Below are 15,766 nucleotides of genomic sequence, written 5' to 3'. Positions count from 1 at the left end.
CACCTTAAATAAAGACTGTGTAGCTTGATTATCTGAGCATACCATGGCTTAGAAATGGTAACATGTGCAGGCCTCTTCTATTCCTCTGGCTCCTGAGCACAAGTTATTAGAGAAAGTGGGTAATTAATCCAAGCAGGGATAGTCATGCTGAATATTTCTCCTTTTTGTATGATGCCCTGGTCTACTGGGATGTCTGCAAACTCTCCCCTGCTAGCATAGATGTATCCCTCTGTATTTAATGTACAGTCTAGTCCCCACTACTTATAGCAGTCTGGGTGGGCTCACAGCTATATGCCTGCTAAATGAGGTGAACAGTAAAACTAAGTTAGTACTAGCAGCAAAACTAATCAGAACATCAATTCTGTAGCTGGTATTAGGGGAGACACTGACAAGAACAGCCGAGTCTGCAAAAATAGCCCCTCTTCCATGCTAAACAGGGCCTAGGTAGTATCCTTATCATTGACCTCTACTGGGATGGAAAACGGCTAGTGAGATTTACCCAATATAAATAGCTGCTAATATTAGCAATGGGTGTTTTAAGTGCTGCAGACTGTACTGTGCCAGTCCCAAACTTATCCCTTTAAATATTTGTTTAGCCTGGCAGATAAGGAAGCAATATACTCAGCGCCCCTCATAAGCAACAGTGGGAGGTGGGTCTGTAGCTCTCTGCCAAGCATTTGGACAACTGTTAAGTTGAACACTCACTAACGGAGAGCTGCTTTTGACGCATATTTGGGGAGATTTTTTCCACGTTGTAAAATATTCTGCATGTTTTCCTGTGGCAGCCTAAGGGATGTGGGTAATACTACAGGGAGGGAGACTGCCCAGTGATATCTTATCATTTTCACAGGTGTCATCATGAGAAAAACCTAGAATGGATGGGTTTAGAGCAAGACGGCTGAGACACATATGCCAATTCTATCCCTGGGAGAACGTTATTAGTTTAATCTGGTTTCTGTCTCCACCTTGTAGCTTGGTCAGCAGCCCCTGTCATCACTGCAAAGTCCAGGTGATGAAACTGGTCAGTGCAGTAAGGGTGTTAGGAAGCTAGACAGAATGGCACGGTCTGTCTGTGTCCAGCAGTCCGGGTAAAGATTCCCCTTTGTACTCACACTGCACATGACACTGGGCTGAACCAGAGCCCTTCATCCAAACACTGCCCAATCTGTGGGGGAGCTCGAGCCTTGCAGCACCAATCCATTTCTACCAAAAGCCATGATGAAAAGAGTGGGATGAGCTCCGGCATTAGGAAAGAAGAAAGAAAACTCTTCACAAACCCTAATTTCCCTGCCAAAGGTCCCAAGAGATCAGGTCCTTTTGTGCATGGACTCGGCCAATTAAGCAGAACATGCCTCTAGCACACTGGCATAGCTGCTGGAAGGATCTTGCAAAAGTCAAGCCTCTGTATTAATTCATCAGGTGCAGAGGCAGCCAGAAGGGATGCCCAGTAATCCCCAGATATGGGAGTGGATGCTACGGGATGGCCTGATACCTCAGAGAAGGGTAAGTGCGAAATATTGTGAGTGCATGTGGACAGAATAATTTGACAAGAAACAAACCATGCAGCAGCACAGAGATTTGTAGTCAGCTGCCAGGAACTGGGAACACAGGAAACATGCAAATATGTATTTTAAAAACACACCTGTATTTGGCTTCTTCTTTTTTTTTTTTTGGAGGGTATGTTCCGAGTCTGGTTTGTTTGTTTTTTTAAAAGAAAGCAATAAGGAGCTCAAGTTAAAAGTGTATCCAATAAGGCCACATGATGAGTTTATCAGAGCGTAGGGATCCACCAAGGAGAAGCATTGTGTTATCTCACAGCCAAGGCATTGTGCAGAACCAGGAGGCCAGCTGGGTGTGCTCCACCTTAGAGGTCCATGTCTGTGCTGCCTGACGAAGTCTTGAGCGGAACGGAATCAAACCCATCTGATGTCCTCTGGAAACAGCAGTGGACAGTGACCATCAGTAAGCTTAGTTCAGTGGATCTTACCTGTCCCCATACTTCCGGCCCCCCTAGCCAGGACCCACTCTCCCTTAGCAGTTAGTTGCATCACAGTAACAGACAGAAGAACCCAAACCATGGACCAGGACCCTTTGGCTCTAGGTACCATACAGACACAGAACAAAGCATGGCCCCTACCCCCAGCAGCAAAGGGAATATTTGAATGTGATTTGTAGTCAGTTGCTTCCCATAGCAGGGTAGCTTTTGGGGGAGGGGGGGGGTCTCTTTCTTTTTTTAGCTTCTTGGTCCTTTACCCACTGGATGAAGGGCAGAGTGGTTGTGACTTCTGGGTACTAGTTCAGGATACCTAGGTGGAGAACCCTGGTTAAAACAGAATTTATCTCAGTCTGTATGTGCATAAACCATGAGGCTGTTTTATGATAAAAAGCAACAGGACAGACTTTCATTTTCCTTTCCCTGACCCAAAACAGCTCCAACAGAGGGGTTCAATACCATCTCCATTTTAGGGATGGGGAAACTGAGGCACAGAGAAGGGAACTGACAGTAAGTCAGCTACAGGGCTGGGAGTAATTGAAGGACCACTCAGCTCCTGGCTCTATAATCTTTTATTATTTGCGTTTTGGTAAGGTGTAAAGGCCTCAAGTAAAACTGGGCACTCCTTATACTTGGGCATTTTTTCTACTCAGCCTTACAGTGTTTAGTTTAAATAGGCAAAGGATGAGAGGGGAAAAAGGACTTGCTCAGGGCACACAGCCAGGTCAGACCCAAAGCCCTGATTATTGGACCCTGCTGCCTTCTAATCTTCTTCACAGTGCATCCACAGACAATGCGTTTGATCCTTAGAGCAGGGGCTGAGCAGACACCCTGTACCTTATGTCTTGTGTTATGTGTCTATCTACCTGAAAGCTCCCACCTCTTCTTATTTTATTGAGAGCAGCCCTATAGCCAAAGTCTTGCAAAGCCCGACTGTAGCTCTGCATAACCTAAGGGAAAATAAACATTAATATCTCTGAGCAGTTGCAGCAACAGTCTGAAAGGGGGGCAGCAGGGGCAGGTGGGGAACTGCAGCATCAAATGGGAATTCGGATACACGGGTCCCAAGCCAACCCAGGGTTAGAGGTTCTTGCTACACTGGTCTGTAGCACTTCATGGTGACTAACCAAAAGCAGTTCATGTCAGAGCAGTAAGAATTGTAGTCATTCTGCCTACTGTATGGCAGAGGCAGGTCTGAGGAGGATTAGCACAACTGAAGAAGATAACCAGTGTTATTAGCCCTTCCAGCTCCCACTGCCACATTCTAGCCTGGCAAATTTGCTCTGGTATCGAGCTAATGTCAGGTGCGGTATGCAGGTAAATCTATGTCGGAGGGAGAGGATTCTGCGTGTAACATTACCCCCTGCTGGAGAGATGGAAGAGAATTTTCTCAGCATCTTGGGGATGAAAAAAGACTCCAGTTCTATTTTAAAAATTCAGCAGTAAGTAAGGCTGGAGCTAGGAAGATCTGGGAAAGAGAAAACCCAGGTCTAGCCAAGTTTCAGGATACAGATCCCAGCAGAGCCACATGTCCAGAAGGAGTTTATATTAGCACTATAACCCTTCTGTACAAATGCCGCAACAGCCCAAGGACATTCCCCCAGCTATGCTCGGGTCTGAAGTTCCAAAACCCTTTGTGTGGCTTCTCCTTCCCTCCTGCCCCATTTAGTTGCCTTTGTTCTTTGTATTTCTGGCAAGCTGGTTTGAGCACTGAAGTACAGAGCTAAGTGACCTGCAGCCTTTGTCCTGCAACTCTATGGTCAAAACAGCGATATTTTCCACTCAATAGGAGAATCAGAGCAAGTGGATCCAAACACTAGGTGCCTGATATAAGTAAGCAGCATTGGTTGTAGCCACCAACCAGCTGTTACGGGGAAAGAACAAACTCCTACCTTGGTAGTGAAGGACTTTATCTTGCCAAAGAGAGACTTCTTGCTTGTGAATATTAGATCATCTTCTGCATCTTCTCCCTCCATAATGGCACAACTGTCAGGAGCTGGCAGCTCGCTGTCCTTTGTGGTAGCATTCATCACAAGCTTGGAGTATTTATACTCCAACCTTCAGAGGAAGAAACAACAGCATTTGTGGAGTAAAGCCCTACAAGGCAGGTCCCAGCAAAGCTATGTATACAAAGGATCTCATGCGCTTTATAAGTCTGATTTTCATTCAGTGGGAAATATACGGGGGCAAAATGTGGGGCTACAGACAAGACTTGGCACTCGTCCCATTATGGCAGGTCTGGCAGAGGTATGGCTTCTCTCTGGATGTGGCAGCACTGCCTGGCAGCTCCAGTTGCCCCTACGGCAAGGTTTCAAGGCAGCCTGGCTGGGATGTGCTGCATGTCTTCCCCACAGATCCATGCTGTGGCAGGTAAGCAGCTGCATCAGCTATTTGGGAGCACTGGGAGGCAGCAGCAGAAGCCCAGAAGACTTGACATAGGAGCAGAAGCAAATCAGGGCATGGGAAGTGAGCGAGTGACTGTGCAGACTTCAGTAGAGAAGCTGATTTCTTCAAAAGAGCAACTCTGGCAGGGATTTGTTTCTTGCTTAGTCTGCCTCTGCCAGAGACCCATATCCAGAGGGCTTTCTGTGGCAGGAGTGGTTACTACTCTTTATCAAGCCAAAACATCTGGCCAGGTGGCCTCTCTGGCTACTTCTGTAAATCACTAATAACTACACAGCAAAGGTTACTTCTCTCAATTACTCCAGTGCTGGTAGCTATTCTGTCATTAAGGACTTATCTCCTGAAGTTGGGCCACCTTGTGCAAGGATCCCAGGAGCAATCCCAAACTAAACAACCTCAAAGGAAGCCAGGTGTGAGGGGTCTCCAAAAGAGAGGCAGGAGGTTGGTCGAAAGGGGCACAGAAGGGGGAGTCCATACCAATTCTACTTACATTGCTGTGTCCACAGGCAGTACAACAGAGGCTGGAAGCTACTCACTTTTGGTTTTTCTTCCAGAAGTAACAGGTCATGACAGTCAGCAGCACAGCAGCACAGGTCCCGGCTGAGATGCCAACTTTGAGCCAGAAATCCATGGTTTTGCAGATGCTGACTGTCTGTTCTGGGAGAAGACTGCCTCCTGTGCAAAGCTTTGGCTCCCGCCACACATACGTGGTTCTCTACAGAAGTAAAAGCAGCCAAGTCCTTCCGTTACTCACACAGTATATCTTGACAGCCTATGGGCACAGCTGGGATTTGAAAGCAGTGCTGTAGCACCAATACCTCATTTAAGGATGGTTCCTCCTCTAGGGGTTAGGCAGTGTAGCAATAACCCCATCTGTTCATCTAGCTCTTAGCTCCCTGGCAGTTCTACCTAGGCATTGTCCACTGCTTCCTCAGAGTCATCTGCAACTGTTTAAGAGCTTCACTAGGATGGTTTTTGGCAGAAGCCTTACGCACCCTGAGGCCATGACTGGGCAATGTCTCTGCTTCCTAGGAATTTGGTGGGAATTTCACAAGGTATCGTGGGACCCTGGCCTCTTCTGCAAACCCTCTAGGCCACGGGGGTGACAGGCCAAAATAAGGCAGCTGGATCCAAAGGCAGGCCACCACTTGTGACCCAGTCACTGCCACTGCAACTCCAAGCTGCCTGCCCCAGAACTCCCTGCTCTGTGCCAACAGCTCTCCTACCCCCTACTGCCGCTGCTACCCCTACCCCTCACCCTGGTTCCTATCACCACTGACTGCAGCCAGAGACGCATTCGGTGATGACAGGACTGAGGACAGTGTGCACAAGGGAGGGCAGGGATGGCAGCAGACAGCACTGCAGAAAGACTATTCAGGGGCAGAGGAACACTACTGCACCTTTCTCCCTAGCTGCAGAATTACTACCAATGTCCTGGCTCTGCCAGCTGGATGCAAAATTGCTTGACAGGCTGGATCTGGCCAGTGACCCATCAGTGGCCAACCATTCCTGCCATTCCAGGCTCCCAGAAGACCTGCTGGGATCTCCCACAAGCTGCTGCTTTAGGGAACTGTGGAACAGCTACCCCAAGGATGTGTGACCATCATGCAAGTATGGATACAAGGTACCTGAAACAGCATGGTGAGTATGGACACCTTGGCTTTGTTAAAGCTTATATTGGTGCTATCCCATCAGCTCAAATGAATAGCCACTCACTTCCACACTCATTTTTAGGTCATGGTCTTAGAGGACAAAGCTCCATGGCTTTGAGTGCCTACCTGAATCCCACCAACACAGGCACTAACGATGGCACGGTAATCGTAGGCTGAGCAGAGTGGGCAGGCTTCAGCAGTCTCCCACAGAAAATGGAAGGTACATCCATCACAGGTTCCATCAGGGCACTTCCTGTCAGGGGAAAGGAGGAGGATTACCCTTAGCACTCAGCCAGCACATCACACATGGATTAACTTACAGGAAAGGGCAGCCTGGTGGGTCTCTAGGCTAATTATGACGCTGAAATCAGACAGTGCAGCAGTAGAGCTTCAGCAAAATGAGAGGTGCTCCACACTCCTGAATTAAAAAACCCAAACTTCTGGGCCTCGCTCACTCTGGCCACCCGAACTCAGTAGTTGCTTATGATAATGAACCTATTTCTGGGTAATGCAGGATCCCATATTATTCCCACAAGGGCAGGCTTGGAGAGGAACCGCAAGCTTGCTCCACCCCTCTTCGTGCCTAGTAAGGGAAAGTGCATGATATTCAGCAACTGGGCTTACAACATTGCATTTATTTATCATGGAACAGAGCACACTACTGCAGATATGGATGATGCCAGAGGAGAAGGGAGAGAGACGGGGACAGTGGGTGGATGAGAACAGGATGGGATTCAACACTGACAAGTGCAAGGTGCTGCACGTGGGGAGGAAGAGCCAGCACCATACCTACAGGCTGGGGAACTCCCTTCTCGTCAGTCCAGAGGCAGAAAAGGATCTTGAAGTCATTATTGCTTCCAAAATGAATATGGGCCGGCAGTGTGGGGATGCAGTCAGGAAGGCCAACCGCACCTTGTCATGCATCCACAGATGCATCTCGAGCAGGTCCAAGGAGGTGATCCTCCCTGTCTGGTCAGGCCGCAGTTGGAGTACTGCATCCAGTTCTGGGCGCCGCACTTCAGGAGGGATGTTGACAACACGGAGAGGGTCCAGAGGAGGGCCACTCGCATGATCGGGGGGCAGCAGGGCAGGCCCTATGCAGAGAGGCTATGGGACCTGAACCTGTTCAGCCTCCACAAGAGAAGGCTGAGGGGGGATCTAGTGGCCTGTTATAAACTAGTCAGAGGGGACCAGCAGGCATTGGGGGAGCCCCTGTTCCCCTGAGCACTGCCAGGAGTGACCAGGAATAATGGTCACAAGCTGGCAGAGGGTAGATTCAGACTAGATATCAGGAGGCACTACTTCACGGTCAGGGCGGCTAGGATCTGAAACCAACTTCCAAGAGAAGTGGTGCTGGCTCCCACCCTGCGGGTCTTTAAGAGGAGGCGGGATGAACAGTTGGCCGGGGTCGTTTGACCCCAGTACTCTTTCCTGCCCAGGGCAGGGGGTCGGACTTGATGATCTGCTCAGGCCCCTTCCGACCCTACCTACTATGAAACTAGGATGAGACCAGAGACGGGTGGCAGCATGCGGCAAGCCTCCAAGGAAACCAGGGAGGTGCACAGGCCCCAGACTGCTTCTAGCAGAATCCCCAGCAGCTTTGTGAGGCCTTCAGGACAAGGGCCAGTGTGTGTACAAGCAAAAGCCAGCTGGCTTGTGTCGTCTCATCTTCATCCACACTCCCAGCTTAAAAAGCTCCTGTGGGTTGAGTGAAGCCGCAAGTCAGCTGCTGTGCAAAGGCCACAGGCCTAGCGAGACAAGGAACTGCTTCTCCCTCCTTTCTGAGGAAGCAGTTATCCTGGTGCTACATGCGGGGAAACCTCTCCAGGTCCTTTTACTTCCATTTATCCAGCCCAAACCATCCTGGGATCAAAGTGTCATTCTCCATCAGCAAAACCATGCGACAGAGAAGGCTAAACCTGGCCTGAAACGCATCTATTCTATGGCCTGTTTGATGCTCTTAGCATGGAGAGAAAGGAAGTAACTATGGTCCACAGCATATGGTCCACTCCTTTAGCCAAGCTGTTCAACGCCATCACCAAGGATGGCACATGTGGTTTCAGGTGGCCATTGGCCAAAATTTTAACCAGCTCAGGGTGGGCATACATGCAATATGGTGGTTAATACACTGGCTCCTGTGTATACTATGGCTCCCACTCCCATTTGTGGCATCAGTCCTTGTGACTTTCAGAAAGTCCATGCTCTCAGAATCAAGGCAACTTGCAATACGCTCCATCGCATGCCAGGAGGCCATGGCCTTCCATTAGCTGGCAAGGCGCCAATACCACCCTGACATTGGCAACCTGAGGGCACCTGGCCTACCAAGAGGCCTGATGAGAACAACTGCATCTGGAGGGAGAGGCAGCCCTTCCAGCATGCTGCTTTATCTGCAGCATTCAGAAAAAAGGATGATTATTCCTACCTTGGCATGGAGAGTGTTCCTGAGCCGGTCTTCAGAGGGTTGCAGCGCATGCGGATGGCAGTGGCCCTTCCAGAATTGCATGACTGAGTCACATCATTGGATCTGCCCATTCAGGAAACAAACAGAGCCTTTGGTACCATCCTACTATCCAGCATGTCCCACCTGTACGTACCAACACACCTGACTAGCAGAAACGTCCTTGTCCTATGATTGTATCTGGTTCATAAGCTGCATAGGATGTGGAGGGGTCATCCTTGTTTCCCACCTTCCACCCTCCCTCTGGGTACTGTCAAAGCCAGTGTGTGAATGCGACTGTGGTTCCCTTGCCCCTGGGACCAATGGTGGGTTGGGGAAGTTACTTTCTTACATGCTTCTTCAGGGCTTGGAAAAGCTCCAGACTGGGGAGCTGGAGAGACACTGTGGGCAATATTGAGTGCCATGTGTGGGATGTGTGTGCATCTCACTGTGCCTGACCTCCATCTAGCGTGGCTGCCCCATTACCTGTAGAAGAATATCACTTCAGGCACCCCAGCATTCTCAGTAGGGAAGTAGTCAGGAGGGGAGGTGATGTGGTCCAGGGTCGTCTCAGTTGTCACTCCTGAAATGACATTCATCCCAATAAGAAAGCAGCACAGAGGGCAGCTACTGCTCTGCTCCCAAATGCACTTGGTTACAGGCTGTCCAGAAAGCAGCTCCCAACAACTCCAGAGAGGTGTAGATGGCAAGCAGAAAGCTGATATTTCATCTTGCCTCCCCTGTGCGCTCCCCTAAATTTGAACTTCTGCATGATCACCAGGAACAGATGCTGTGCAGTTTAAACTTTACCTATGGTTAAATTAAACCTTTGCTAGTGCAACTGGTAGCTCAGGGATTACTGGTCAGTGCTACAGTTTGCACCTAGTTAAGATTTCTAACGCTCCAGCACTAGTAGAAATAGGCTCTAGCACCCTCTCCCATAACTGGGATGGCCCTGTAGGCTACTGGGAGTAGATTGCTAAGCTGGTTTCTTGAGGCTATTGGAAATGAATAATATAACCAGCTGTTTAGTCACCGATGTCAGCAACCGACAACAATGCACACGGGGAGTTGGTTTATGGAAATTTGTTCACTCCATTCCAAGGCCTGAACCTCATTCTGATGGACAAAGAAGAGTTAATTATGGATCTAATCATTAGTGGTTGCTTAGACACCGATGACAGTACATTTGCTTTGTGCAAATAGAAGAGGGCACTGACTAATACGGTGTTTACATGGACTTTTAAAAGGGAAAGCTCCCCAAAAGTTAAAGCAACTGTCACCATAACTATATCGGGTATGTTACTTAAGAGTGGGAACTGCGAGTGAAAACGAGGAATTACTCAAAGATAATCATACCAGCCTCCCAACAAAGCCATGATCTCACAGAAATGAAAATTGGTTAGGCTGGACAAAAAAACCCCATCCTGATTAAAAGGAAATGTAAAAAGAGGCAGTACCACTTCAAATATCAATATCTAAATAAATGGAAAAAAGAAGAAATAAATGACAATGAACACACGGAAGAAGTTAAAAGGGTAAACAACTCAAAAAACAAAGTGAATGGAAGCAAAATATCCATAGTCAATAGGAATAACAATATTTTAAACTTATTAGAAACAAAAAGGCCCTTAAGTCAGGCATTTCTCCATTTTTGGATACATATGATAAATTTATCAGCTGCCTTTTTATATTGCTGAAATGGCCAATAGCTATTTCTGTTCTGTATCTAGAACAAGCAGGAGGATATACTTATCCTAAATGGTGCTGTAGAAAGTTTACCTCCTGTAACAATGGAAATGTGAGGAAACACCTGCTAAGGTAAAATATTTTCAAATCACCAGGTACGAGTAAAATAAAACTAAACAAAGAGCCTTAAAGCGGACCTGCTAATATTAGTTCATCCAGCAAATCTTTTCAAACTGGGCAGTCCTCCTTTGAAAAATATTTGGAATTTCCCTACCTAATTCCAATATTTAAAGAGAAAAAATGATACGAGCCTGGAAACTACAGACAGATTTGTCTGATATCAGTCCCAGACAAAATATTACAATGGTTCACTAGGGTCTTATCACCAAAAAAAGATTAGAGCTTAACAAGTTCATTAATGCCGGTCACATGGTTTCAGGGAAGTAATTTTTGTCAAGCTCATCATTTATTGACAAAATGACTAATCTTGTCGATAAAGGCAATTGTGCCGATATAGTATGCTCGCATTCACAAAGGCATTTGAACTGACTGCATGTGACACTTTGATTTAAAAAAACAACAACTTTGCTTTGCATGGACACATATTTGATGGGTTAAAAAAAAAATCAGCTCACTGACTGATCTCCAAATGTTGCTATTAATGGGAAGACACCAGTGAGCAGGACCATTTTTAGTGGAATAAAGTCTTGTATCCGTCTTGGGAAGTAGTGACTCAAAAGAAGGACTTGGGGGTTGTGGTGGATAATCACACTGTAACTAAAATGAGTGATGCAATCATTGGATATATAAAAGGGGAACATCAAGTAGACTTATAAAAATGATCTTGCTTTTGGGCACAGCCTGAGCAAGATAATGACTCATGCAACATGTCTGTCCAGTGCTGGTGTCCACAGGTGGAGACGGTCATGGAAACACTGGAAGAGCTTCAAAGGGGATCACAGAAGCAAGCCAGGAGCTGGAAACCATGCCTTATCACAGACCTGTCCAACGCCTGAGTGGCCAGGGGCTGCAGTGATAGGGCACTGGCAGTTTCCTCATCTCCCCCACTCTTACTAATGACACATGATAGGGTATTCTCGGTGTATCTGGTTTTGTGACTGGTAGCTGTGTGCGAGTGCTTGAAGTAGAGATTTGGGGATTCCTTGAAAATCGTTTGTAAATGCAGACAACTTGATTCAAGGGCCCATCCAGCCCTATGTTCCTGCTGAAGGAGTTTCCTTGCCTTCATAAAACAGTAAGGGAGCCCTTGCAAACTGGGTCTGTATGGTCCACATGTGCAGCCACTGTTCCAGCTGTTCAGAGAGAGTAGTGTCCACACCACTCTGTGGGCTACAGCAGTAACCTACCCTGTGGGCCTCTACGTAGACTGATACAGCTATGGGCTGAAATGCCTAGTCCCTGCGTAGGAGAGGCTCTTTGCCCCCTCTGTCATGGTCATGCAGTAGTGTAGGACTGAACACTTCCCTGACTGCACGGCAAGAAGATATTCCTTGTCTTTATGCCCAAAATATGCACCCCACTACCAACACAAACAGAAGTGACCAGCATGAGGCAAAGGCTACAGTGACAAACAGGGTGCAAAGGACTCTGTCCTCCCTTGCCTCATACTGAGTAAAGTGACTGACCTACCTGCCAAGTGAGTTCAAGACTTTCCTGTTCCACACCAGCACGGCTTACACCCACTCTGCCCAGAAGCCAGTGGCTCAATGTACAGGCTAGCATAGGATCAGGCTTGTAAAAAAGAAACACCCACCACCCTGACCCTCATGTCAGGCAGCACTTACCAACAAAGCGGTCAGCCAGGCTCACAGGCTGGGAGGACACCACTGTTTTATAGCCCATGACGTCAGAGGGCACAACGACGGACTGGCAGGCGTAGGAGGTGACAGATTTAGAAAACTCTACCTCCCCGTCTGGGACCCGGATGTCGGTGACGTTGTCTGTGCAGGAAGCCATCTTCCTTCCCTTGGGTGGAGGAGCAGAGCACAGTGAGTGCCAGGACCAAGTCCATCAAGTCTGCCTTGTGTAGGAAGGGATCAAGGGAATTCTAACACCCAAAAACAGCAGCGGGGGCTGGCCTGAGCAGTGCACAGAGCTCCAAGCAAGCTTCTCCACATACCATATTTTCTCACATATAAGACTCCCTAGAATATAATACACACCTTGTTTTTGAAAGGCAGAATTAATTAAAGAGATCTTTCCTTGTGGTAAGTAACTGAGTAGGAGCAGCTAGGGAGCAGAGCCTGCTCATTGCTCCACTCCCTGAACAATAAGCAGATTTTACTTTCACTTTTGCCTGTAACCAGCAGAAACTGTTCTTACCATGTTTCTGGCATGAAATGTGCACTGAAGTTCCCAACAGCTGGGTTTGGGGAAAAGGTACCTGTTGTATGCATGAAAATATGGTAGCATTTGCAGTTTACAGATGCAACATGCCCTTCAAAAATACAGGTTTCCCTCACTTTCTGCTGTACATGCGTTCCTGGAAAATGGCGCATACCTCAAATTTGCATAAAGGGAACCCACTTTGCAACGTAACAAATAGGGATACGGTCTAAGACCTCAGCTGTACTGACCCCCAGACCCATTTCTACCATTTTCACAAGACAATTTTGGCACTCACCAACAGCAAACAGTACACACAAGCACCGGGCATTATCATAATGGGGATGGCAACTACAGAAACACGTGTTGCAGACGAGCGAGGAGCACAGATCCACACAGGAAACCAGATTTTGGTGTGCATCACACCCACAATGCACTGCACAAAGCAGCTGACTGCAGGCTTCCACCACACCAATCACATAAGAGTGAATTTACCTCGCATATAACGAATTTTTGGTGTAAAAAGGGTCATCGCATGAGCGAATTTGCACATACAGAACCCACATAAAGCGAGAGAAACCTGTATCTGTTCTTCAGAATAAGTAGGGTGCTGTCTACACAGCAAATGGTCTGTGCCAGGTGGCACTGGCTTCAAACACTTGTGCTGCTTAGTGCAGTCTGCCCCCTTAACTGCAAGCAGTTTAGTGGTGTCTGGGCAGCACTTCAGGCAGACTAAGTAGCACTGCTAGGCTCAGGGCCAATTAACTCACCCCTGTGCTAATAATTAGCCCACCGGCACCACTGTGGACTCAGCTATTCAGCTGCAGCTTAAGAGATGGCCTTCAGGAGCAGTGCAGTGTGCCTGAGGGTGGTACAATCGGGCACAGTAAGCTTACAATGCAGGCATGACCTGTAAGCGTCAAATGACATGTTTAAGTACAGCACCTGCAGATAGGAGCTTGCTTGTTAGCCAGCCCCTGCCAGTCATAACTACTGACCTTGCTGATATTCCCATTTTTGCTGGCAGTGCTAATAAGTCAAGCAGCCAGACTGAGTGCTAGCATTTAAGTCACAACCTTCACCCTCTCAGACTGGGGAGGAATCAGCAGAAGAAAGAAAATCCTCAATCTTGCAGGTATGCACTTACGTGGTTCCCGCAAAGGCTGATGTTGAAGTGATGGAAATATTTCAGTCCCTTAGAAGTGAAGCTTGGCCCACTAGTGAAGGATGTGCTGTTGGCTAGGGTTGAGAAGTCATACTCCAGAGTCCTACCATCCTTGGCCAATGAGAAGTGACAGTCATTATAGCACATGGAGTGTATCTGAGGAAGAGGAACATTAGGCAGTCAGTTACCATGATCATGCTGGAGCATGATGAACAGCGACATGGAGCATGTTGGGATGCTGAGAAGACAAAAGTGCTCCTCCACCACTAACTGTTGTAGCACTAACATGCAACAATTCAGACATTACACGTGGTACTACAAAACGTACCGCTACAGCAGCTATTACCAAAAGGGCATGGCGCAAGACCACCAGAAATGTGCTGCGAAAAGTTGGCTAGGTGGGGCCCAACCATGCCAGCCCCAGGAGGAGGGATCAGGCTCACAGACTGAATCTGGTCTACAGATTGACCTGGAACTTCTCATCTAGCCCACTGGGCCAAAAGATTACATTTTATTTTCATCAATCCTTGTGTTTTGAGTGTGCATGCATGTGCGTACACACACACACACACACTAAGTCAACCTCTCTCGCACCCTCCCCCCGCCACACACACACACTTTTTGGGCCTAAGAACGAAACATGCTACCAATTTAAGTCCAAAAAAGAAGTTGAGGAAACACTGCACTACAGAGAAGTTCTTGTTTCATCCAAGTACCTTTCTTGAGTGCTTGCACCATTTTGTATAGCATTACAGGCAGGGTGCAGGTCCGAAACCCACATTTTGTAGTACTATAAGGCTGTATATAGCACTACAAATACTATGCTTAAACACAGCCCAAGTTGCTGGATTTACATCAGTGCGATTCATAGCAAAATTTGACCAGGCATCTGTAGTAAGCGCCGGGCAATCTTAACAGGCACCAGCATTGCCTGAATGACAAGTGTAGGCCAGGTCTTGGAGAGACTCGACACGATGATAGTAGGCTGTGCAGACCCTACTGTTAGATATTCTAGTAGCCAGAGAGAACCTCAAAGTTCATCTGTAGCCAGTAGCCTCAATATATATATTCAGAGAATATTCATTACAGGCCCAGGCTTGTTTTCTCTCTACTGCAAGAAACTCTCCCCTTAAATCACATGCGTCAGACTGATTCTAGATGGAAGAAAGAGGGTTTTTTTTAAATTTACAATCACATTTAAAGAACAGATCAAAACCAAACCAAACAAGCAACCCTTAAGCACAGCAGGAAAGAAAAAAACTATCTAGTTCCAAGACCCTACAATATAGCTGTTGAGGTCTGCAAAGTGTCGATCACTGGCTGGTCTACTTGTGTCTACTCTGGACAAGAAGTGGGACTTGCTGTCCATCACACACAGTGCTAGGACCTGATCCCACAATCACATCCCTGAGGGTTGGGGAGAATCTTAAAGTCAGCGGATGAGAAGGGGAGATTAGCCACAGACCATGCTTCAGGATCAGGATCCTTCATCTTTGCATGTGCATACAGCATCTAGCACTGCAGGCCCTATCACATTGCTACCGACTACTAGGAAGGGTAATGACACCTTATTGCTAACTGTGCCTGGGCCACAGGGGATGCAGGCCTGATGGCCGTAGGGCTGGTGAGCTTTCAGGTAAGTGTTTGGTGCACAGGGGTGGCAGGCACCAGACGTTCGGTCGATGTAGTTCCCAGGTGGGCAGGAGGTGCAGGAAGATCCTGATGACTCCAGGGCACAACGCCGGCAGTAGGAGGCCACACCATCCATAACGTTAGTCACGTTGATTGAGTACAGCTTGGCGATGTCATTTGTGTACTTCCTCCCCTGGAACAAAGACATTCCCATCAACTCAGCATGGATTTATTAGGGGGAGATCATGTCAGACCAACCTGATTGCCTTCTACGATCAGGTCACAAAGGCCATGGATGCAGGTGTCGCCGTGGATGTAGTCTTTCTGGACTTCAGCAAGGCCTTTGACACCGTCTCTCACCCCATCCTAGTTAAAAAACTAGGTGACTGTGGCATCGATGCCTACACAGTCAGATGGATTGCAGATTGGCTGAGGGGTCGCACTCAGAG

General features: G+C 47.7%; 1 protein-coding gene across 3 annotated transcripts in view; it reads right to left on the bottom strand.

Moving 5' to 3' along the window:
- Positions 1–1,112: 1,112 nt before the first annotated feature.
- KIAA1324 (KIAA1324 ortholog) overlaps positions 1,113–15,766 on the bottom strand; it is a 74,217-nt gene continuing 59,563 nt past the window's right edge. For 2 of the 3 annotated variants that reach the window (XM_019513841.1, XM_019513843.1), the window contains exons 14-23: positions 15,253–15,510; positions 13,668–13,841; positions 11,980–12,160; positions 8,972–9,068; positions 8,471–8,572; positions 6,175–6,301; positions 4,933–5,111; positions 3,886–4,051; positions 2,860–2,943; positions 1,113–1,933 (exon numbers count right to left, since the gene is read on the bottom strand). In XM_019513841.1, coding sequence (XP_019369386.1) covers positions 1,865–1,933; positions 2,860–2,943; positions 3,886–4,051; positions 4,933–5,111; positions 6,175–6,301; positions 8,471–8,572; positions 8,972–9,068; positions 11,980–12,160; positions 13,668–13,841; positions 15,253–15,510 — 1,437 coding nt within the window. In that variant the 3' untranslated portion in view covers positions 1,113–1,864. The remainder of the gene's footprint in view (positions 1,934–2,859; positions 2,944–3,885; positions 4,052–4,932; positions 5,112–6,174; positions 6,302–8,470; positions 8,573–8,971; positions 9,069–11,979; positions 12,161–13,667; positions 13,842–15,252; positions 15,511–15,766) is intronic. The other variant, XM_019513842.1, reaches the window with a different exon arrangement.

Source organism: Gavialis gangeticus, unplaced genomic scaffold (assembly GCF_001723915.1).
Source record: "Gavialis gangeticus isolate Ggan-Ray unplaced genomic scaffold, GavGan_comp1, whole genome shotgun sequence".
NCBI classification, from domain to species: Eukaryota; Metazoa; Chordata; order Crocodylia; family Gavialidae; genus Gavialis; species Gavialis gangeticus.
Note: the sequence above shows the minus strand (reverse complement) of the source record. Positions and strands in the feature narration are given on the sequence as shown.